Source organism: Ambystoma mexicanum, chromosome 8, assembly GCF_040938575.1.
Source record: "Ambystoma mexicanum isolate Mex_15411 chromosome 8, UKY_AmexF1_1, whole genome shotgun sequence".
NCBI lineage: Eukaryota > Metazoa > Chordata > Amphibia > Caudata > Ambystomatidae > Ambystoma > Ambystoma mexicanum.
In genome coordinates this window covers 173,702,126-173,727,378 of record NC_090929.1, presented here as the reverse complement: position 1 = coordinate 173,727,378, position 25,253 = coordinate 173,702,126, and the positions used below count along the sequence as shown (strand labels likewise).

The window sequence follows — 25,253 nt, the reverse complement described above, 5'->3', positions numbered from 1 at the left end:
TGGCTCTTTCTCGATCCATACAACTTCTGATCAGTCCGTTGGCCTTCCAACTTCCACAGCCTGGTTCGCATCAGCCCCGAAAGAGCTGTTCCTTGTCGTGCCCAGCCTCGCTCAAAGCGTGCCTGTGTGCGTCACCTTTTATTCTCACAGCGAGTGTTAACAAGTGACAGGTGTGCATTGTTAGGACTGCGTGCTTGACTCTGCCTGGCCTCATTACATGGACAGAGCTGATTCAAGTCAGCGGAGGTAATATTTCTGACCGTATTCCTCATGTTCCTCAGCGCAGTACTGTTGTCAAAGTAAAGTAAGGAGTTATTGTGGGACCTGTAGTTTTCCATACAATACGCAGGGTTAGGGTAGTGTCATGGTCACAGGGCAAGGGCCATTATCTTTAACATCTAAAGAGTCCAAATGGACCAGTCCTGGCACCTTTGGCGCCCGGCTCATGACAAAGTGTGCTCTGCACACTTCGTGTCTGGGGCACGTGTTACTCCCCCCCCAAAAGGCTCCCCATGTGCATCCAGGCCGGGCGTGGTCATTGGGAAACATTGGGGTGCACGTGCAGCAGTCTCTGGGAGTGGCAAGGGGGGCCACTAGGCAGAGCCAAAGGGGTGTGGCTGGGACCAGGCTATTTAAGCCAGCCCCACCGGCATGAAAGCACTTCACGTTAGTCTGCTTCTTGCAGCGTAACGCTTACCATCGCATGAAGCTCTCTTACCCGATTCCAGTTTATCTTCAGAGTGCATCTCATCTGGTTCCAGTGCATCATCTTCAGTGCGCACCTTACCTGACTCCAGCCACACCATTGCTTGAAGCGCAGCTTACCTGAATATGGCACCTCATCTTTAGCGCGCACCTTACCTGCTTCCAGCAATACTATTGCTCGAAGCGCATCTTGCCTGACTCATGCAATTCCATCGCCTGCAGCGCATCGCATCTTACCTGATTCCCATTGTCATCGGAGTCGAGGCGCATCCTCACCTGTTCCGGGCGTATAAATACACGGGAGCTCTTATTCTCGCCCAGCATCCCCACGGATCCACCCATCCAGTAACCGCTGGCAGGTCTTCGGATGGTCGCCTCCCGTCTGACGCCGCCAGGCCATCCCTGCAAGAGAAAAGAACACACAAGGTTAGAGACTACATAAATATCTTGCGCTTGGTCGCGCAACTCATAATCCTTGCACTCAACCTTGAAACACCAATTTACCTTCTATTTCAGAACCTCGCAACCCCTCTGGCACCCATTTGGACTTGCTACAAACGCTGCGACTCTGCGTGGCCTTCTTCACACCTATTGGGGAGAGGAAAGACATTACAAAGGTTACAGACAATAATCACGGAAAAAAGACATTGCAAAAGGATACGGACAATAATCAATGTTAAGAACACCTGCCTTCGAAGTGGTTCAGCCACAGCCGGTCTGGGCTGCCATGCACACGGGCTAGTGAAGCAACTAGGTCCATCAACTAGGTGCCCCTGCAGTTGAGAAGCAGGACGGTGAGCTCATCCTCATAAGAAAATGGGTGATACTATATGGGTAAACGCATGCTCACCTCATTCTGGAACGAAGGGTTCGAGGGAAATCCTAGTGCAACCACAGCATTCTCACTGCCTCTTGTATTCTCTCAGGGGCAGTGCCAGCAACCAGAGCAGCCCACACTACAGAAGCAGGGGAAGAAGTCTGATCCAGGGGAGCTAAATCCAGGGAGGGCTACAACCGTGCCCAAACGTCCCTGCAGAGACCAGGTGAGCGTAACAGGTAGGGATTAGATGGATTGTGGAAAAAGGGGGTTACCATGTCTCATCATAGCATTGGGTGCTTCTCCCCCACTCCCGATGACCCCCTACCCAGGTGATCGTCCCTCACGTGTCATCCCCCAGGGTTGGGATACAAAAGCAATGGCCTTTCCCTGGCCACCTGAGAACGGATCCCGGGGACTAGGTTGTGAAACACCCTCTGGTTTTTCACTTGTCCATGATGTTGCTGGTGAGTGGCGTGGTTGATGACGAGTGGTGATGGTAGAAATGGGCTGTTAGGACAGAGGAGTGAAACACATATTCGAGGGATGTTAAGAGGGCAGGGGTTCGGATCCCGGGTACTTCCGGTCCGACCAGGTCTAAACAGGAATCTGCCTTTTCTTCGTCTTGCCTTCACGTCAGATGCCGGGCGAGAGACGCCCTTGATCTAAGAGTTAAGAACAGAAAGGAAGAGGCCGGGCTCAGAAGGTGAGTGGAACATTGGTTACGTGACATAGATCCACTTGCACACCAATGCTTACCATGATGCGTGAGAGTTCTGAGTGTGTCAGTTGAGATCTGAGCTGGGATGCCTGACGATGGCCGATGGGTGAGCCCTCGTTTCCTATAGAGATGAAGAGTAGCCGGAACCTGTAACCAAATGTTAATAAAGGTATGTATTTTCTGCAGCCGAGTCCTGCATCATCTGCGCTGATGTCCTACAGAGAAACCTAGGTAACATTGGTGAAAGTACAGTAATGTATGTTAACAGTAATGTTTGGTGAACATTTTCAATTATTTGATGCTGCACTCATTCATAAGTGAGAACATGTGGTCTAACTGTCATAAAGATCATGTTTAAAGGCCATCAGCATTCGAAGAACTGAACGGCTAAGATCACTTTGCTGTGTTACACACTGTGGAAGGGATTCCTACAAGTTGAATTCTCACAATAACAGCTATTCTCTTCTAATGTGGGCATCACATTCAACTAGGTTCTGGTTCAGGAAATCATGCTCAGTGTCACTGCCTTTGTCCAGTTGTTCTGGTCCTTGTATTGCTTCCACTTCTCATCTGTATATTCTGTGTCAAACATGAGCCTGTGAAACCCTACCACTGAAACTTTAAAATGTGCTTACTAGATAATAGATACACAGGGGAGGATGTTCCACATAAGAGACTGGTTGAAAAAAGTATAGATAATACAGGTATTACCATAAAATTATATTCAAAATATGTATATGTGAATCTTTTTACAAATGAAGTAACAATGTAAATCAAACAGTTTATGAAGCTAACAAATTGAGAGGAATATGTGGAGAAAATGAGTAAGTCAATAATTTCATGATTAAAAAAAAGTAGTACACCTCATTGCATCACTGATGTAAACAAACAGATTAGCAGAGAGATATTAGGATAAATGCGGACCCAACAGTACAAAATCTTTTTTGTTGAAAATTGTTGAAACAGATGTCTGAGGAGTAGAGCAACTCTGTTGATCTCAGAGGGGAGTGTGCTGAATGTTCCGTGTGCAGTGGTTCTCTGTTGGATCACTGCGAGTCTGCAAGTCTTTTTCCGCTTTCTATTACTGGAACACCACCCCTGCTACTTCAACTCCGTCTCCAAGCGGAGCGTAGCAGAGTTTGCTAAGTATATCGTGTTCCGTGATTCAGTGCTTCCGACCCAGAACTCTTGGCGGAACAGTGTTTTGACAATCAGCCACAGGATTTGTCCCGGTGTCCTACTATCGACTACAGAAAATCCTTTGGTGAGTGTGGGCGGCAGGCGTTATGGCTAGCGCAGCGCAGACTTACTCCCATATTGTGGTGTGGGGCTCTTCGGCTTCTGAAGGTTGAGTGACCCCCTTTTAGATTACCTGCAGCGATTTCTGTTGTCAGCGCAAACATCTGAGCAGGGACTGCAGGGTGTAATCCCTTTGACCTGTTTGGTTCAAGAGACGGTCAACTACAACCTATTCCCACGATATGAAGGGGAAAGCTCAAAGTGAACACCAAACGGTACCATTTGAGGAGATCAGAGCTCCAGTCGGAACTTGCTACAGAAAGTACTAGGGAGTCTGGTTCAGCGGGGGTCCTCCAAAGAGGGGCAATTCTGCGCAGGGAAGACTTACAGGATTTTTCCCATGCAAGCAATCGAAAACCTACAGTGAAGTCCTAATGGCGGATCCACCTCTTAATGATTGCAGCAGATTGAGGGATTTGGAGTGTACAAAGGCAGATTTGGATATTTCAGGAGTGTAATTTGAGGCAAGCCTACCGATCGTGGAAGTGTGCCACAGCCTGGAGAAAGAAATCAAAGAGGCAGAGAAGGTGTATGAATGCTTAAAAATGTGACCGGGGCTCTTCAATATTCAAGGAGAAGAGTCAAGCTCATCTCTATGCCCCCATGTGAGAAACCTGAAGGTTCCCCAGGGATCTGTCATCCAGGTGGCCTGAACACACCATCGCTATTGGATCCAGTTCCTGGGGGTGGACCAGTGAGGGAGGATCACCTGGATGCGGTGAGGGGGGGGGGGGTCCTTGGGGAGTGGGAGACTGACTGGTGAGACACGGTATCCCCCTTCTTTGAGCACCCTTTCCCCATCCTACCACGTAGGATATTCCAAAATACTGTCCCCCTTTTCCCACACAAACACTTTCGCACAACACGAAAGACAACAGACTAAAACCAGAGCCGTTTACCTGACATGTCCCAATACAAGGGTCAGGCAAAGTCAGGCAGTTGACCAGAACCACACACACCTGACGTTACTTTCCCTTTCCCACAGGGATAAAAGGTGGAGTACAAGAGCACAGGACGAGCAAGGCAGACCGCACAACATGAGGGCTAACTCAGCACAGCAGTTCAAGAGGAGGTGAAAGAGGACGAATACCGAGAGGGTGGCAAGGAGGAACGTGACCTTGCCTTTTCCGATGCAGGTCAGTGAAACCTCTGCAGTTAGAAACATAAAACCGCAAACAAAGGCCAGCGTGTGTTGCAGCAGATGTCTACTGTACGCGAGACCCTCCTCCGCTGATGACCAAGCTGGGGAGAGACGCTTGTCTCAGTGGTACCAACCTTGACTCGAAGGAGAAGAAAGCCAAGCGGTTCATCACAGCCGGTGAGTCGAGAGGAGAATCGATAAGAAACCGAACTATGTTGAACGAAAAGTAGCTAGAGCTGATTTTGAACTTTGAAAGGAACTATTGAGAAAAGAGTGGGAAAACCCATAAGAGGTGACTGGCAACACGTGGGTGCTCAACCAGGAAACTCTGGATGATAACCAGATGATAAGAGACTACCGTAATCAGAAGGCCTTGGGAAGAAGCAAAGAGATGTCAAAGTGGTCATACATGGGTCTTGTAAAATCCTCTGTACCGTCAAAGGTTTTTCACCAACCGATGATTGTGAAAGAAAGGGAAATGAATCCTGCATGGTGAAAACTAGTACATGAACTGTTTGTTAAATGTTGGCAAGAGTGAACCCGTCGAAGGGAGGCCAATGAGAAGGGGCGAAGTCTGAAGTCCCATGGTGAACTGTGTGTAAAACTTGGCAAGAGTGAACCCAGCAGAGGGAAGCTGACAATCCGAGGCGAAGCCTGAAGAACTGTTTAAAAAGACATTAAGACCTGTGAAAGTAAAAAGCATTGGAAGTCCAGGGGAAGTGGATGGTCCCCCTTGTTGAGTGGGTCCGAGCCTGGTCGAGGGAGATCCAAGGGTGAACAGTCCTCACCCAAAGTCCATTGAGAAAAGAACCTTTTTGTTTGTTTGTGTGTATGTTGTTGACTAAATCAGGCCCTCGAAGGCAAGAAACTTTTTATTGAAAAGAGACTTATCCATCGAAGAACCCGATAGCTGGGACGGAACTGTTAACTCGTGCTGAGAAAGCTCCAGTGCACGATCAATAGTTTGCGTGTAGAGAAGAGTATTATGTGTACTAGCATCCTTACAGCCGGATCAGAGTGCCAATCTGTATCCTCTGCGCCAAAAAGCATTGGGCCATGGGTCAGGTCAATTGTTACGTTGGGGATCTGAGTGATCATTTTGTGGGCCCTTTTCCAGTACACTTTTACGAGGGGGCAAGACCATATAATATGGACCATTGTGCCCAGTTTGCTGCATTGTCTCCAGCCATCGGGTGAGCGGATAAGACCCATACGAAAGAGTTTACTTGGTGTATAATACAGTCTTTGGATCATTATATATTGTATCTCTTCATTGCGAATATTCCGTGACATTGAGGGGATATTTTTGAAATGATCATAAATGTCGCCTGCGTCTACTAGGATGTGTAGGTCGTTGGACCATTGTGTCGCCAGGCATATATTGCGTTTGGTGGTATTTGGTCTGCATATAGTGTAGAATGAGCGCAGGTGTGGGAACTCTGTCGGGTTGCATTCCATTTACAATTCTCCTGATGATGGGGTACTCAGTAATATCAGGCTATTTGTATTGGACCTAATCATCTCCCATATGGTATGATAATGTATCCACTGCTTGTGTTGTTATTGGAGTACTTGGCAAGTTACTTGGAGCCCCAGTGGAGTGTCTCCATCGTATAGGTCTAGCACTCTAATCTTTGACCAATGGGAGTTCTGATATTTGTGCAGGGTGTGGTCTGGGTAAGTTGTTAGGATAGCCCATATGCTAATCCAAGCCGGAGCCCACTGTATATCGGCACCCAGCTGTTTGATTTTGCGCCATTGCATCAACGAGGAGCCTAAAAGTGGGTGTAGTCTGATGCGTGTAGGGAGTTTATTTAGAGGAATGGCCAGGATTTCTGCCGGCGTAAGCAGTAATATTAGAGTGATTTCCATCAATCTCAAACTAGATTTGTCAGTTGTATCCAGCCATCTCTTGGCCCAGCATATTTGGGCTGATTGATAGTATAACCGCCATATTGGAACTGCCAACCCAGCATTATTTTTGGAGGCCTGTAGTATGTCTAGCCAAATTCTTGCCTTCCTGCCCCACCAAATGAATTTGGCCGGCTGTGTGTCTAGGTCTTCATACATTTGTTGCGACGGAGTACACCGTAGCATCATCACTAGGTATATGAGTTTTGGGAGGGAATTCATTTTAAAGGCGCTAATGTAACCCATCAGGGAGAGCGGAAGTGTATTCCACCTTGCAAGGTCCAATTTTATTTTAGCCAGGGTGGGTGGGTAGTTCATGTCTGCAGTGTCCTACATGGATGGGGTAATATGGATCCCTAGATACTTAATAGAGACGAAAAGGGAAAACCCTGCCTGGGTCCCATGGTATGTCTGGTCTGAGCAGTAGGACCTCTGACTTCGACCATGTAACTATTTATCCCGTCATTGGTCCAAATTCGAGGAGTAGTTGGTGTAGAACGGGGAGCGAGATTGCTGGATTGCTAATATATACTAGGAGATCGTCAGCATATAGGGAAGTCCGATGGTCTTCGGACCCTCTCAGCAAGCCGTTCCAGTGTTGATCTGTGCGTAGTTTTTCAGCTAAGGGCTCGATGGATAGTGCGTAAAGGAGCAGGGAAAGAGGACATCCTTGCCTTGTGCCAGAGAAGAGATTGAACATGTTTGAGATGGTCCCGTTGGTAGTCACTGAGGCTTGGAAACACTTGTGTATAGGCGCGTTATAAATGCCATATCATATCATATCATTGGGGATTCATATATAGTAACCTTATTAGTCGCAGGAGGGGTGGCGGGAATCCGTATACTGTGAGTGCCTTAAACATGAAGTCCCACCGGACTTTGTTGAATGCTTTTTCAGCATCGACCATCAATAATAATTCGTCCGGATCATCTTGCTTGGCGAGTACATGTAGCTGGCGTCTAACATTGTCTGCAGAGTGTCAGCCGATGATCAAACCTATCTGGTCGTTGTTGAGGGAGCGTTTTCTGAATTCGGCGTGCAAGACATTTTGCCAGAATTTTGGCATCTGCGTTTATTAATGAGATTGGTCGATATGACCCACATTCTTCTGGGTCCCTGCCCTGTTTATGGAAAACTACAATGTTGGCTGCCAACATTGAACTTGGTAGATGGCCCAGTGTCAGTGCCTCGGCAAACACTGTTTCAAGCAATGGGGCGAGGCGGTCTGAAAGTGCTTTATATATATCTATTGGAATACCGTCCGGCCGCTTTTCCCACTATTAACGAGGATACGGCTTGGGTTATTTCCGCTGTGGTGATCGGTATCTCGAGTTCTAAATTTTGTGAATCACTGATTGACTTTAATCGGAGTGTGGAGAGGAAATTGTCAATAAAATCAATTGCAATTGGCTTTGGTCTATCATATAGTTCCCTGTAATAATCTGTGAAGCGCTTATTGATCACGTTCTTGTTAGTTAATAGAGTCTCAGTCCGGTCACGGATACAATGTTGGGGGGCTTGTCTAGTATGGAGAGCAAGCGCCATAAGATGGAGGGGTTTATCAGCATCTTGATAGTAGGTTTGCAACCAGCTATTAAACGATTTCTGCACCCTCAACGTAGATAGCTGTTTGAGCTTTGATCTTTGTTTGAGTCGAATGTAGGTAATATGGTCACGGATCCCTTTATGTTGGGATTCCGTAAGTCTAATATCGTCCATAATCAGGTTTTCGCGTTCTCTCCATCTCTTGAGTTTGTGGGCCCACTGCGAGGCGCATTGCTTCTGAGAAATGCTTTATACGCGTCCCAGCAGGCGACTGGGGAGTAGTCCAGAGATAGATTAGTTTTGCCAGAAGAGGTCAGTGTCGTCGGCCAGGCCCTTAAGGAAGTCTGGGTATGATAGTGCTCGTAAATTTATACGCCAAGATGGTCTGGCGGGTGGTGTACCGGGAAGTTCTAAAAGAAGTAGTACTGTTGCGTGATCCGATACAGTCATGAGGAGTATTGTGCATTGTTGTACTTCTGAAAGGATTTTCGATGGGGCAACCCAATAGTCAAGTCTGGAATAGGATTTATGGGGGTTAGAGTAGAATGTGAAGTCAAGGCATCGAGGATAAGGGGTTCGCCAGATATCGATTAGCCCCAGTTCAGACATGAGAGTTAGTAAGGTTGTACGTTTATGTGGGGTCAGAGGTTGTTTCAAAGGTGTGCGCTGGCAGTACTTTGAGGCATCCAGGATTGTGTTGCAGTCACCTCCTATGAGTGTGAGATTCCCCATATGTTGCGCAGATTTGGCGAATACCTGTGTGAAAAAAGTAGGTGTGTCGTTGGTTGGGGTATATATGTTTAGGAGGGTGAGGGGATGTTGGCGGAACAGGCCCTGAACAAGGACATATCTTCCATCACTGCCTGAGACAGTGTGTAGAGCTTGGAACTGAGCGCACTTGTGAATAAGGATCAATACCCCTCTTTTACCTCTGTGTGGAGAGTGAGCTGCTGCCCCTACCCAGCCTAGTTTTAATTTCCCTGATTCAAGTTTGTCTAGGTACGTCTCCTGAAGGAAAGCGATATCGTTCTGAATGTCTTGTAGATAGTTGAGTATTCGTCTTCTTTTGATATGGTGGCCCAGTCCTTGCACGTTGAGTGTCACCAATCGTAAACTAGTCATTATCTTGGAGCTCTGGTTGGACATTGAGTGGGGTTAAGTATGCGGGAGTGGTCTTGTGTCGAGGGGGGCTTAACTGAACAAATCTTGTTGGTGTGAGTGTAATAAAAAACTTTAACAAAACCAACATGGAACCAGTAGACGATTAACATAACATTGGACATTTGTATTTTTATTGTTTATATAGCGCTTTAATCCAAAGCGCTTTACAGTTTAACAACAAGAAAACATCAAACATAGAAGCAATAATAATATACATGAATCAAACCAGAAAAACAGCATGTGGAACAATTTGCGTTTGAGAAGGAAGAGAAAAGGAGGGGGAGGAGAAAAGGGAGAGGGAAAGGGGAGTAAAGAGAGTAATAGGGACGGTAGAGATCATAGGGGAGACGGGGAATGATAAAGGAACAGGAAGATGGTTTTGGGAAGAGAGAGAAGAGGAGGAAGGGGAAAGGAGTCAGGGAGGGGGTGAAGGAGTTATTTCAAGGAGGAACTGAAGGAGGAATAGGTGGACATGGAGCGGATAGTGAAAGGAAGAGAATTCCAATGTAGGGGGGCAAGGAGCTGAAAGGAGCGGAAACAATAAGAGGCACAAGGAGGAGGCGGAACAGAGAGTAAAAAGAGATCAGCAGAGCACAGGGAGCCAGAGGGGGTATATAATGAGAGAAGAGAGGAGAGGTAAGGAGGGGCAAGGTCATGAAGAGATTTAAAGACAAGACAAAGGAAGTGAAATTTAAGTTGGGAGTGGAAAGGAAGCCAGCCTAGGTTGGAAAGTGAGTTGGAGATGGAATCATGGGGCGAGAGAAGACAGAGGGTATGGATGGCAGAGTGATAGAGGGATTTAAGGGGTCGAGATGGGAGGCGGGGAGACCGAAAAAGAGAGAAGAACAGTAGAAAAGGCGAGAAAAGATGAGGGAAGAGGTTAAAAGTTTGGTAGCATGGAAAGTGAGAGAACGACAGACTTTACGGATATTAAAGAGGTGATAGCGACATGTGCGAGTAGTAAGGGAAATATGGTGAGTAAAGGAAAGGGAAGAGTCAAAGTAGATTCCTAGATTCTGGGCATGGGTGGAAATAGGAAGATCAGAAGGGGGAAAATGAAGTCTTGTCAGTATTAAGAGAGGTAATGAGATGACATCCAGTTTTTAATAGCAGTAAGACAGAGGGAGAGTTTTAGATGTAAGTCAGGGGTGAAGGAAGAGAAGGAGAGGAACAGCTTAGTGTCATCAGCGTAGAAATGGTGAGAAATTCCAAAAGAGGAGATGAGAGGAGCGAGATGTGAATTATAGAGAGAGAATAAGAAGGGTCCGAGGACAGAGCCTTGGGGAATGCTGTAGTCCAGGGGGAAGGTGGTAGAGGTTTGACCGCCCCAGGAGACCGTGAATGAGCGGTGGAAGAGGTAAGAGGAGAGCCAGTTGAGGACTGAGCCTTTGAAGCCAAAGGAGGAACGAGTATTGAGAAGTAAGGGGTGATCAACAATATCAAAAGCAGCAGAGAGGTCAAGGAGGATGAGGACATGCCAACAGTGTCCCAATACTGCTTCTTGGAAGCCCATGCCTGGGAAGGGGTAGAGGAGACAACAAGGATCTCATCCACCCTTGTGGCATGCTGGTGGAATTTGCAAGGGGGCATCCAAAGATATTGTGAGCCCATGGGGCAGGGGGCCAAGGGATGGCTCAATGTGGAAGGTGGGTTTATTTTGTCATAATCCACATAGGTTTGTACGATTAGAGCGATTAGGCGTGTTGACAATAGTTTTGTGACAGTTACAGTGTGCCTGGTGTGCTGCTGGTGGGAGCGGGCAAAAGCTGGTAAAGAGCCCATTTAATTGAATCAAGTCGGGGGTCCAGGGTCCTTGTGGTCAGAACCATTTGGGTGTCGCCGGAGCGTTGTCGCCTATCTCGTGGACGTTTCTTTCGTTGTGAATGCCATTGCGTCGATTCCGGCTGATGGATTGGTCTCTCGTCATTAGTGTTGGTAGGGAAGTCACTGGAGACTAGATTCTGTTGATGTAGGAGGCGCCAGGCGTCTTCTGGGTTGTCAAAGAAATGCAATTTTTTGTCAATTTGGATACACCAAATAGCGGGGAATTTCAGGTAGAATTTGTGATTTGTGCCTTGTAAAGCTGTGAAAAGGGGAGCAAATCTCTCTTTTGCGAGATACCTTGGCAGAGTAGTCGTTGAAGATGTAGACTTGTGTCCCTTTGGTACGGATTGTGTCAGTTGCTCTGTAGGTACGTAGGAGAGCAACTTTATACTGGAAGTTAAGAAGCCGCATTGAAATGGGTCTTGGGTGCTCCCCTGCCGCTGGACGAAGGACGGGGGGCCCTGTGGCTCCGCTCAGTTATAAATTATCTGGGGTCTTGGATGTGGAGGTGGTTTTGAAACAGGCGATAAGGATATGACTCGAGGTCTGCTCCCTCTACCTGTTTGGGGAGGCCGATAATACAGAGGTTATTGGGCCTTGAGCTATTTTCCTTATCTTCGACCTTCGCTCAGAGTCGCTAAACCCCCTTAATGAGGCCGTCAAGATCATTGGCGGCCACTGCGCTGTTATCCTCAAGGGCACTTATGCGTTGCTCATTGTCAGTTGTGCGTTCCGCTTGGGCGTTCAAACGGGTCTGCATCTCTTAGATGTCACGTACTGGGTAGGTTTTTTGTCATGCAGCTGGGGCCGAGAGGATTCTGATCGGTTGGGAGCGCACAGTCCCTTGGGTGGTCACAGAATCAAAGTGCTGCTTGTTATTTGGTGATGTAGGCGGGATATCTTTATCCTTCGGCCCGGGGACCGATCAGGTATTACCCACCGTCAATATCTGCTGCAAAGGTGAGTGCTAGTGCCAGTTCAGACTTTCCAATTGGTCACCCGGATATATGGGCACAGTGATTGGTGCGTTTATTTTCTTGGCCAAGATGTTGGAAAGTATAATTATCAGTAGAGTAACTTTGCTGAAAATATTGGGGGGGACATGACATCTGAAGAAAAGATGCCCCAGCCAGATGAATGGGAACAAAATGGTGTGCCATGAAAGTTGGGGGGGGGGCAGACACCCCTATCTCCCCCCTAAAATTGCGCCCATGATAATTATCGAAGTCTTTTAGGTGTGTTTGGCCTGTTCTGACCAGCTGTGCAGCCCGCTTGGCTAGGATGGTGGGGCTTCTGCAATGACGTTCCCAGGCTGCCGAGGTGTTTAGTTATAGGTGTGCCCCACCGGACATGATCGTCAAGACTGCTTGTTAGAAGAGTATTGCGGCATTCATTTGGGCCCCAAGAAGTCTTGGCATGCGTGGGTAGCGAGGCGGGCCATAGAACCATGTTGGAGTGTATGGTGATTGTCGAACGATATGCTAGTAAGCCAAAAGGTCCCGTGGACAGATTATATCAGCCAGGTTGGAGGGGCCTCCATGGGGATTGCAGATGACTATGTATCCTCCTGCCTGCTTCTCTGTTTATCGAGGGTGTTACCATTCATATGTCGGTTCCACTTTCCGCATGGGCCGAGGCCCGGTGATCCTTCATGCCCAGCCCAACAGGGTGTGGCCCAGGATGGGGCATGTGTTGGACAGGGGACCGCGGGGTCTCGTGTGATGCTTATGCAGCGATGAACCGCAGTGTGTGGCTTTGTTATCCCTCACTTGTAAAGCACGGGATGCACAGGCACGGTTGCAGAGGGATGGGTCGGTAGATGTTGCAGGGAGGGGGTCAACTTACCACCGGCACACTCCACAGGGGGATTATCACAGTCTCCCTCTCATTACAAGTTTGACGAAGCCAGGAATACAGAGCGGAGGAGAGGCGCTGTACAGAATTCATTTCACGGCGTATGTTGAGAGGCGCCGGTTAGAGTTGAAGTGCTGCTGGGGAAGATGTGCCCAATAATACTCTGTCGGTCTTGTCTGCACGAGCATTCAGTCCGCCAGCTCGTCCCTCTCAGAACCAGGGGGATCGATAAAAACACTGTTCATGTGATGGCGTCTGCATGCAGTGGCCCACCCCCCCAGTTGCTCACGTTGTGGGGTCTGTCATGACCGTGGTGTGGCCCAGTCTTTGGCACACAAGCTCAGCGTTTCCAGGAGCCCGACTGGCTCATTGTGAGAGGTTAGCATTGGTAGAATCCCCTTGCTCTGATAATGCCGTTGCACAAACTCTGGTTGTTAACCGAAGTGGTTAAGCAGTCCTTTTATGCAGCGTATTCCCCCGCCTTCCTGAGAGCTTCATCCTCTAGCCGCCATCTTGCTCTGGCTCTCGAGCGCCCCTCCCCAATTAACATCTACTTCAATCCACGTAGTGTTTTTCAAAGAGTGGCCGATCAAATAGAAAATGTCATACTGGAGTGGGAGAAAGAATTTGAAGGAGGCCTAATTGTTCTAGGAGGGGATTTCAACTATATTTGCAGGGTCATTCAGGATGAGGCAGGGGAGCCAGATGCCAGGATAACTGAAGGTGGGGCCAATGGAGTATCCAGTAGAGTCAACATAGGGAAGGAATGGTCACAGTTTCTTGCAAGGTGGCATTTTACTCAATCCAACTTATTGTGGGATGGTAGGTTAAAAGATACCCCGACCTGGGCTAATGCATTCTCCTCCGCAATTATTGATTATATCTTGACTAGGAATATATCTTGCAAGGCTATGCACGATATGCAAATTGTGCAAACTAACCACAGTGATCATGACCTTCTCTTTTTGAAGCTGATGATATCATCTCCTAGGCAGCATATTGAATCCATGGGTGCTAGAGATCTTTTTATGGGGGTTGAAGGAGGGAGACTGACCCAGAAAAGTTATAACGTGGGACTGATTAATGAGAAGCTGACACGGTGGTGGGAGGTTTTAACCCCTGATGATAGATTAAGGGCTTGCATTCCGCATGCTTTCAGAAATCTGTTGGACAGACTGGGAATTGTGGGGGACCTGCTCAGGGAGGTACTGTTAAACCATGCATAGAAGGCCATGTCCACAAATACGATAAAGAGGTGAGCGAGAGGACGCGCCTGTTAGCCAGAGATATTAGAATCATAAAAAGATCAGCGTGAAAGGGCAAGGCTCAGGAGAAAAATATCACTACGCTCACCCAGCAGAAATACAGATTATGGAGGAGATACCACAGGGTTCAAAAATACACTCACAATAATCAGGCCATGTTATGGAAATTGGTCAAAAAGGACGCACAGGGAATTTAGTGGATCCTAAAGCAAAAGAGTAAACTGCAATCTGTTCTGCAATCCTCAGCTGCGGCCGAGGAAGATTGGGTAGCCTTCTATAAACTTTTATTTAGCGAGCGATCGGGACAACAGACTAATGTGAAATCGGCCGGCGCCCAAAGGAGGTGGGACGTCAGGTTTGAGAAAGAAGGTCTCTAACTTATTATCAGCCATTTCAATAACTCCAGGGCGAGTGGCCCAGATGGTGTTACTAATGCCATCATGAAAAATAATCCTCACCTTTGGGTGGATATTCTGCTAACTTTATTTAGGCAGGTTGCTCGAACGGGCAACTGTCCCGAGTCATGGCATAGTTCCATTCTGATTCCCATTTTTAAAAAGGGAGACAGGGCATCCCCATGGAGCTATCAACCAATCTCCCTCATTGACACGACTTCCAAGGTCTTTGCCTCCATACTTCTTAGGGAATTGAGATCTTGGGCAGAGAGGACTAATCGTCTCCATCTGCTCCAGAGAGGGTCTACCCTGCTACACATGGAGAATAAATAACTCCCACTCACAAAGGTTGATTCTCTACAATACTTGGGGTTTCCTGTGGCCTTCAAAATGAAAAGGAGAGTTGAAGAAAGTAGGATGAAAGGAAAGGTTGTGGCTCGTGTCTCACTTGGTAGGAGAGTCAAAATTAACCCTATGTGAATTCTTCCTTCTTCCAGTCATCGAATTATACCGGCCCATTTCTGCTATGGCCCTGTATGGGTAGGAAGTTCTTTGGTATTATGGAGGGAAGGTTATTGAAAAGAGTTCTGGGTCTGCCAAGGGTAGTTCCTGTGAGTTTGATCAGACTCGAGTTGGGTATGGTGTCGTGGTGGGCCCAACTCATAGACAACTTTCTGCATACTTATATTTCAAAAAGGAGGAATCTTTTTCCTGGTTAAATGTAAGAGAAAGTGTAACAGATTCATGGAGGTGCTTGATCTGCAAGCACCTGTGTCCAATAGTATGTTAAAGGACAGGAATAAAAGATGGGATAATATAACAGACCCCCAAGATCTAGACAGATTAAGAATATATAAGGGCTATGAAATAGACAGACGAGATTATATCTTACGAAATGTCCTTCAGCTAGATTTCGAGAATGGTACTTGAAGGTTAGACTCAATTGTCTTCCAACACTAGAAGTAGTACGTTCTAAGTGGGGCATTCTGCCAGAGATCAGACTGTGTAGACTATGCGGTACAGCAACAGAATCACTTGGTGTCGGATAAGAGGGTACTATTTCTGGGACCACTTATGACCTCATTGGCAGGGATTATGGGGGTCGACATGTGGCACAGGCTGCTGACAACGTCCCACCTCTCCCTTATATTAGTCTTGGTGAAACTCTTGATGTGCATTTTTGAACAATTAGAGGGTGTTTTACAGGCAGCGAGAGCAGAGGTTTTTGAACTTAGTTTTACTTTATTTTCTTTTTATTCTTTGTTTTCCAAAACAATATAATAATATTGTACTTGTGCTTTTGATTTATTATTATACTTGTGCTTTTGTTCTCGGGCTCAGGTCCCCTTCCCTTGCACACCTGCACTGCCCCCCCGCCCCTCCCCCCTCCCGGCAACCCTTGCACTCTGGGGCTGTGTCTGTATCCCTACAGCCCCCTACAAGCACTTGCGACCAGATGTCTGCACTTACCCTTGCACCTGCCACCAGCTGACTGCACTTCTTATTTACTGTTATCCTATGTACTGCACTTCTCCTCCTCCTTCCCCCTCGCACTTGTCCCCTTCCCCTCCTCCCGTGCACTTGCGCAATCTCAGTGTCAGCTGGCCTAGTAAGATCGTGGTCTCTATCTTCCCTCTGTCCCGCTCCCTTGCCTCGTCACGCCTTGAAACACTTGTTATAAATGTCATATCATATCATTATATTTTATTTCAAGAAGGGACTTGAAAATTGATAACGGCTACTAAGAATTTGAATTTGATTTGTGAAGAGTTGTTTGGTATATATGCTTAGACAATGTTTAATTCAAATTATGTTTTGGATAGAATGTTAAAGCACCACGTGTATTAAAAACATTTTAAATAAAAAAAACAACAAAAGAAAAAGATGTCTAGGGATGTGAATATGCATTCCTCCGAAAAACAACTTGATGCATCAGTAAGATACCTAATGTATAATATTTACTCTGAATGATGTGGCAGATGTTCAACAAATTGTACAAAGTGATCTGGTAAAGTGTTAAATTACTCTAAAATAGAACTATCAAGACACACCCGTTGAGAATAAAGCTGAAATTGTGAAATGCTGTGTTGACATCTATTTGAGGTCTTCTGCATTTCCATGGCAACACGTTATGGCGTAATTGCGTGCAGTACTTTTTGCTCCGGCGGCCGCAAAGTCACCAGAGGAGGAGTTTGCTCTGTTTTTTTGCCAGCAGGGCATTCAAAATTAACGCAATCACGTCAGACTACGATAACACAGGAGGGTGGCTGTGGTGAGCATGTGTGGCCTGCATGCATAAATGTATCGAACTCTAAGTGAGGAGGCACACGAAATACACTTCTAATACATCGCTATGAAATGCAGAGCAAGTGTAATGCCAGTGCTTCATTTGTGGAGTGTTTGCCAGGGTGCAGCTCTAGAACATATTGTCTAAGACTCAGTTTGATTATATAAGGAGGTTTTTTTTAGCAAATCTATTATTTTAACTGCCTGTCAGTCACACAACAAGCCACAAAGCTGTGCACCAGACATGTGTCTCTGCATCCCAGGCCAGCTATTTACAGTTCATGAATCGGATGACCCACGCCTGCGTGGCACTGCTAGAATACATTTTCATAAATAACAATGCGTTGGAAGGTAAGTTAGGCACTCATGCAGGCCCTGCGCGCACCCTGGCGCAGCCAGCCTGCATGATGTTGCTACAGTTATGGACTGTAATAATGGACACAACTGCCACAGAGGGGTGGGTGGACAACAGGACAGTCAGCAGCCAGCAGCACCAACAAAGGGGCAAGCCCAAGGAAAAGGCCAATGAAGAACAGTGGTGCCTATCTTAGAGAGAGAGGCCCCCCATTTAAGAACAGCTTACTGCAGATGATCCCACAGTTGTATTTAACATGAAGAGTGCATACTCCATATCTCTTAACGGCAACGGCTTACTGTCTATTCGGCATAACATGAACAACAAAGGACAAAACAGCCATCGGTATGCAGTGAGTGTATCGAATAGGAAATAACAAATGCAGTTTTAATGAACAAAACACTGAAGGCTATATATATATATATATATAGGGGGTAGAGGTAAGGGGTTAAAAGGTGTGGGAGGTGGTTTGGGGTGGGGCTAGAAGCAAGGGTAAATGGGGGATTTGGAGGGGACCCCCCAAATAAAAATAAAAAAATCAGTATTTTCTTTTTTTTCAGTAAAATTGCATTAATTATTTCTCAATTCATTATAATCACGTGTGTAACCAGTTCATCGCCCAGACATGAATACAGTGCCATAACAAGCCTTTTCTTCTCCCAAGACCCACCTCACACCGAATCCCCCTCCCCACTAGTCCCTCTCTTCCCTACCTTTGACATGCAAGAACATCATTTTAGTAATGATTTTGCCTGCACTTATCCATCCGTCTACATTTACCATAGGGGAAAGGGTGTTTACTCTATTTTCGGTGGATGGGTGGTCAACATGTTCCACTTGCCACCTATAGAAGAGGGTCAAAATGTTTACAATTAGTGTGTTTAAAGAAGTATTTAAACATGTGTGTCCTATCAAGACACACGTTTGCTATGTTATTTGGCATTTGTAAATAACGCATCTACCGTAGTCCGTAGAGAGATGTTTTGATTCTGACTGCTTTGTAGGTGATGCAGCCAGTCTTAACATGATGCATGCTTGAATGGGTAGGCAGTGCAGCTCTTTGAGGATGTGGTGGAACTTTCTAAGTTCTGTGATGAGGTGTGATGCTGCATGCTGGGATGGGACAGGGAGATGAACAGTGCTTGGATAATTGTTCTGAAACTCGGCAAGGATGAAAGGCTCGACTTGGCGGAGGAGTGCGACCTGATACCATGCTGCTTTGGTTTTCTTGGTGATGTGTGGTTTGAATGAATGGTCACAGTCAAGAGTGAAGCTGAGAAATGTTGCACTGAGGCACTGAGTTGAGGCGTGAATAAGTTGAGCTTCATGACAGTCAGCCAATTCTACACCGGGGCATGCTAAGGGTATGGGGGCTTCCTAGGAGAGTGAATTCTGTCTTTGGAGGGTTGATCTTCAAGTAGGGGCTTTACATCCAGGCTTGGGTGAGGGACTGACAGTGCTTGAGTTGATGGATGTCATAGATGCAGTTGATCTTTAGGTAAAACTGTGTGTCATCTACAAATTGACATATCTTGATATCTGTGTTGGTGCGCAGTTCCCCCAGAAGTTCCATGTAGGAGCTGACAATGACCGAGGACAGTATGGATGGAGCCTTGTGGAACTCTGCAGGTTATTGAATTGCACTGGGATCATTTTAGGCCCATCTGGACAAATTGCTCTCAGTTGAAAATGTATGAGGAGAACCACAGAATGACTGTTCCGTTGAGGTCCATGCGGTTCCAAGGATGTCGAAGAGGGCTTCATGGTCAATGGTATGAAAGGCAGCAGAGAGGTAGAGGAGGATGAGTAATCAGTGGTCCGCTTTATCTAGGATGTGTTGCACGTCATCAATAACTTTGATGGCAGCAGTTTCTTTGCTTCATCGGGGTCGGACACTATATTGGTAGTCCTTTATCAGATTGTCTTTTTATGCAATTGTATGGTGACTGTCCTCTCACTCACTTTGCTGTGGAAAGGTAGATGCACGATGGGTTCGTAGTTCACACGGTCCTCTAAAAAGTGTAGGTTTCTGAGCAATGACAGAATCTGTCCCAATTTCAGTGCATCCAGAAAGGTGCATTGTGTTAGAGATGTGTAATATTTGAAGGGATTCAAGCCTCTAAATTCCCTCATTCCATCTACATTGCATGCAGTATTTCAATTCCCCATCGGAATACCACAAATGTCACTACTATTATAGTAGTAGTCACATAAGAGTTTGCATATTATAAAGTGCCAAATATGTTAGCCATTTTGATGAAGGTTCTGATAATGCTTACAGGAAATTGAAACATTTCATGCAATGTAGCTGGCAGGATCAATGGCAAGATAAATATGCATTCCCTGATTGTTACTGAAAAGCTGGCTTGTTATTGTTACCAGCTTCTTTACACAAGTATTTAAATTATTTGGTCAGCATATGTAGCATGGTAAATTGAAAAATTTACCATGCTACATATGCTGACCAAATAATTTAAATACTTGTGTAAAGAAGCTGGTAACAATAATCTAAAACGGCAAATATGGTCCAAGTGGAAAGTTCATGATGCTGTAGAACCGGACAATCACATAGCCATTCTATTTCGAGATTGGTTGTGCCATATGATGTATATATACCCCATATGTTATGGTGAAAGATTAAACATGTATACAGTTTAGGTCACAGATGTATTACAGGTAGGTCATTGTCTTCCCATTGCCCCTTCACCAACTCCCATGCCTCCTCCATTTCCTCCAGGTCTGTGGAATGGTGAGAGGATATGTAGGTTGGGTGTAAGTAAGTAAAGCAAATGCCATTTTGAGTTTTGTGAAACAATCTAATTTGAAGACTCATGTTGCAGAAATGTAATAATAGCATGTCAAGAAACTGTGATGGTCAATATTCACAAACACCCACCTACTAAAACTAGTACCAGCAATTAAAGGCATGCTTTCCCTTAAAAACAGTTCAGTATTGAGCAGATGTTAAAATAGTGGTTACAAGGCAGTCCCACATGGCTTGCATGCTGCAGCATAGCTTATCATTTGCAGTCTTGCTTACAAAAACCTCTAACATTACAACTATCACAAATGGAGTAACACGTTCTAGGGAAAAACTCGTCTGACGCCCATTACATGCTTGACACTGCCTCTTCTATTTTCTTCTGTTTGGTTAGGACATGTGCAGTGAAGAATCCTGTAACCCGGCAGCCCCTGAAAGTTCTGTGAGCATTGCTGAAACCACCACAGTACAGACGAGGAGAAGTGCTCGTTTAAGTAAAAGACTGTAAGAAAGTGAAGCATGGGTAAGTAATTCTCCCTGGGATGATACATGTTTTGCACATGAATATCTAAAAAGAAGTTGAGGGACAAACTGCCTTGCTAGAAGTTTAATTGAAGTGCTTATCCGTACCCACAAAATGCACAATAAAAATTGGATGTAAAGATGAATGCTTAAACTACAATGTTTCTCAGACCTTCTCCCATGGGGATTTTTCGGGTCATCATTCACTCTCAAACGTCCTGCTTTCTTGGCAGTGTCTTTAAATGGCTTGAGTATGGTGGGTATCTCCCCTTGGTAGCTCACCTTCTCTTCTCTAAAATTTGAAGTATTGCTTGCTTACCAGATTTGTGCCAAGGAGATCACCCTTGCACTGCCACTGCTTTCCTACTAAACCTTTCATCACCTCCTTTTCCTGGGGTGCTGGTCCTTTGGTTCACCAGTTCTCTTGTTCTCTCCTCCTTGAAGCCAGGCTCCTACCTAGTGGAAAGTGCTCAGCTCCCTTCTCATTCTCCTCGCTGCACACTCTCTTCACCTGCATCTCCTCATTGCTGAGCCATGTGCTCATGTATCCACTCTTTCCAGGGTCACCCAAGTCAAACCTAGGGTTCACCCTATTCCCACCATCTTCTTTGCTTTCTAGGGATCTGATATACCATTGTCCTTTTCTTTGCTCTGACCATCCTCCACCTCTTTCCTATTCTTGATGTTTTTCAGACCTAAGTAGAGACTTAAGGATCCTAGGCCAGCTCCACGCAGACAGCTTTGAGTCGGCTGCTGGTCCCGTGACCAGGCCCCCCCACTCAGTTGCTCCGCCCACCACCATTTTTTCTTGTCAGGCCCACTTGGTTCACTCTTCTGTCAAGTACAGCCACAAGGAGGATGACTTATATCCTTTTAACAGTTACTTTGGTTTGGGTCCCAGATCCTGGTTTCTATTCTTCTTTCAGTGGGCCCACCTGGTTCACTCCACTACCAAGTACTGCTACGAGGAACATGACTCGTATCGGTGTACGTTTCACCTTGGTTCGGGTCCTAGAAACTTAGGTCTCTTCCCTTTTCACTAGGCCCACTTGGTTGACTCGCTTCCCAAGTACTGCCATCAGGAAGATGCTTCTTATTATTATAGAATTTACCTTTTTTCGGTTCCCAGACCCTTTGTTCTCTTCCCTTCTCACTAGGCCCACTTGGTTGAGACTCTCCCCAAGTACTGCCATGAAGAAGATGTTTCTTATCATTATTCCTGCACCTCCATACTCCTATCAGTCCCCATGACATGCCCGTTACCTTTGTTGCCTCCGGGATTCTGTTCTGGGTCAGTTCTTCCTGGGTGCTTGGATCTTATTTGTGGGCTGTGCGGGTGTCTCTGGCTTCTGCTACTCTGGCTTTGCGTACCTTCTTCCTGGTCTTTTCACTGATGGTGTAAGTGCCATTACTGGACCGCTCGGTCCACCCCCCAGAAGTCGTGCCACAGTCTGCCAGATTCCATTCAGGACCCCTGTCGTTGGCCTCTGGCCTTTGGGAGCGTACTGCACTCGGCTTTCCCACCACATCCTCCGTGTTTCCTTTGAATTTAACAGACGGGACTGTTATTTGTGCTGGTCTGTGGCTCTCTTACTCAAAGTCCTTTGTCAGTGTTTATGTATTTCTCAGGACAACTGCCCCGTGGAAATCTATACCGTTCCTATATCGTCTCTGTGCCATTCTTCATGACTCTTTGCGGCCACCTCGCCTCACGGCCGGCCTTACTGGTAATCTTCATACTTTGGGTGATCTTGTTTGTGTCAGTACTGGAGTTAGTCATACTATCTGTATTGTTAGCAATCTTCTTTGTCTCAGTAGAAATAACTGGTATAATGTTACAATAACAAATAGAAGTGCTATCAAGGGGAGATTGGTGGAAAGGTGATAACAGGCTTGAGAGGGTTAGGTTTGGGGTGTTGTGTCTATTTGTACTGAGATGGTTGTCCTTATCCCCAGGATGGGAGTCCCTCCCCATGAGGTCCTGCCTCATTAAACCATCTCTAGGGGGAATATTGGGTAGCAGCCTCACCTCTCTAGCCTCATGAGGTGGGGCTCCCCCCTGGAGAGAAGTGACGACGCTTAGTGAATCGTCACATACTCATCCCCTTATGCTGCTTACTTCCCCATCTGATGAATTTACCCTGAGCTCGGGGTTTTGTCGACCCAATCTAGGGTCACTACCGAGATCTTTATTGCATGTCCAGATAAGGGCACTGGTTTTAAACCTGTCTTCTTCCTAGGTGTAATAGGGCAAGTATCTTTTTCCTGATCTAAATGAACACAGGTGATCTGTATAGGCTTTCCTCACAATATTTGGTCAGGGTATATAAGGTCAGCCCTCACTGCTATCTGTTTACTCCTGGAGTCAACTAACAGTGCAGCAGATATTTTGTTGACTAAGATGCATTTGTGCATTTTAAATGGGTCTGAGAGACAGAGACAGTTACTCAAAGTCGCCATCGCTTTCTCTTCTTCTAGCCCTGGTTCTTCCCTCTGTTCTCCAACCATCCAACCTATTTCCATAGGTTCTTCCTTTCGATTTTTAGGACATTGTCTAGCCCAGTGTCCCTTTTCCCGACATGAGAAGCATGTAAATGGAACATCCTGTAAGGGATCTCCCCTCCTCTGTTTTGGATACTCCTCTTTCCCTGACGGTGGTATGTTTCCGTTCTTCTCGCTTCTATAGCCTTACTTCCAGTTTTAAGAATTGTATTCAGATTTTCAGGAGCTTTTTCTTTGGAAGATGGTCTCAATTCTTTTAGCGGTAGGTTTCTAGGGGTTATTTTTACATCCTTTTGTCCCTCATCCCCTTTATGTAGGGCTCTAAATTGTTTGGCTGCTTCTGCATGGGCTAGGGCAGTTTTAGTCGCTCTATTTAGTGTGGGCTTGCTAAGTTGTAAGACTGCTTGTTGTAAAGAAGGGGGAAGGCCATTAATTAGTTCTTCTAGTGCCAATGCCTCTATTACTTCTGGCAGAGTCTTCTTGCCCAACCACTGCGACAGGTTACTTTGTATTTTAGCCCCTAGTTCTGAAAGCATTTCAGCAGGGTTTAGTTTAATCTCCTGAAACGTATGTCGGTAAAATCTTTCCCTTTGTCCTACTCTTTGTGAAACGCCTTGTTTTATATCATCAAAGGATTTAGTTCCCAGGGGATTAAGGGTTCGATAGAATGCCTGGAGTTGATCCCTTAATAGTAGGAGCAAGATAAACGTTTTTATCTCTTCACTCTAGTGAAACTGTTGTGTGAGTCTCTCAAAATATAGGAATAAATGTCCTAGGTCCTCCCCTTCATAATAGGGCTGAAGAATCCCATGTGGTAAAACTGGTCCTCCTGGGATTTTATATTGGCCTGGATTTGTTGGCTGACCAGACGGTCCAATAATGCCTCAAGGGGATTCATCATGGTCAAATTGGGAAACTAACTGGGAACATCTGTGGGTCTCCTTCTTGTGTGACTTATCTTTCTTTTCCCTTCTTTCTTTTCTGTTGGACTTAAGGAGTTATCTGAGGCTGATATCCTGCTCCTCCGGCAGGTCTGGTGAAGGTGAATAAGGGAATTTCAGGGATTGGTTATAGCTCTTCTCTCTATTAGAAGTAGAGCTTGGTATCTCCACTGGGGTTCCTCCTTTCGGACTCTCTTTTGGCCTGCTTGAGTACTCACTCAGGCTCCTTGACTAGTTGGATGGTGGATCAGAGCTTTTTATCAGTGGTGGTTCAACTTCTAATCTTCCTCGCTTTTCTTAGATACACTCTTTAGGGTCACCCCACTGTCTGAGCTATCTGGTTGGGAGGAAGTGAAGGGTGTATTTAAAGGATATCTGATAGATGGTCTTTTAAAACTGGGTTTTATTCCTAAGTGGCCTATTGGTGGTAAATATCTTCCTGCTCTCGCCATATACCTTGTGGAGTTCCTCAACTTGTACCAATTGAGTCAACATCCCACACCTGACTGACAACCGTATGTAAGGGTGCAGAAGAAGGCAACTGGCCAGGAGGTGTCATGGTGGTTGGCAAAGACTTTTATTGAATTCAAAAACCTAGCTATCCCTAACTCTAAGAAGGGTTTCCCCATGCCTCAAACTAAAAACTAAAGGGTCTGTCAGAATGTCTGGAACTGAAAAAGAACTGTCCTTAGTCAAAACCTTACCTCTGCCCCTTACACTATAAATAAAAAGTATGAATCAAAAGTAAAGTTCTCTAACAGGTGAATTACTATCTTCTGCTGGTGTCTTAAAAGATGGTTTATTCTGGACTCTAATCTGTACAGGGGGAATGACTTCCTTCCCCTGGAAATGGTTTACACACAGTTCCAGCTGTCGTTAGAGGAATTGCTCTCTTCCCCTGGCTTCTCTGGTAATGTTCACGCTGGATCCAGGGGGAATGGCTCCCTTTCCCTGGATAATGGTTGCAATAAAGTTCCACTTGTGTCCATTGCGAATGACTCCCTTCCCCTGGATGTTAGTTTCAACAGAAAATTCCAGTTAAGATCAGGGTGAATGGCTACCCTGCCCTGTCTTCTTATGTTACTTTCCCAACAGTTCCAGGCTCTCCGTAGCCTGTCGGTGGTTTTTTATCTACCGCTGTTTGGAGGGCTCCTTCCTCCGATATTTACCTTGTCCTTATTTGGGTTGCAAACCCTATTCACTCCCCCTTGTCAGCCCCACTTGGTTCACTCTTCTGCCAAGTACTG

The 25,253-nt window shown here is 46.0% G+C and overlaps 1 protein-coding gene across 1 annotated transcript in view; it reads left to right on the top strand.

Annotated features, from left to right (window-relative positions):
- SNAPC4 (small nuclear RNA activating complex polypeptide 4) overlaps positions 1–25,253 on the top strand; it is a 676,731-nt gene that overhangs the window by 615,907 nt on the left and 35,571 nt on the right. Inside the window, exon 23 of the mRNA XM_069609574.1 lies at positions 20,436–20,564. Within this exon, the coding sequence (XP_069465675.1) occupies positions 20,436–20,549 (114 nt within the window). The 3' untranslated portion in view covers positions 20,550–20,564. The remainder of the gene's footprint in view (positions 1–20,435; positions 20,565–25,253) is intronic.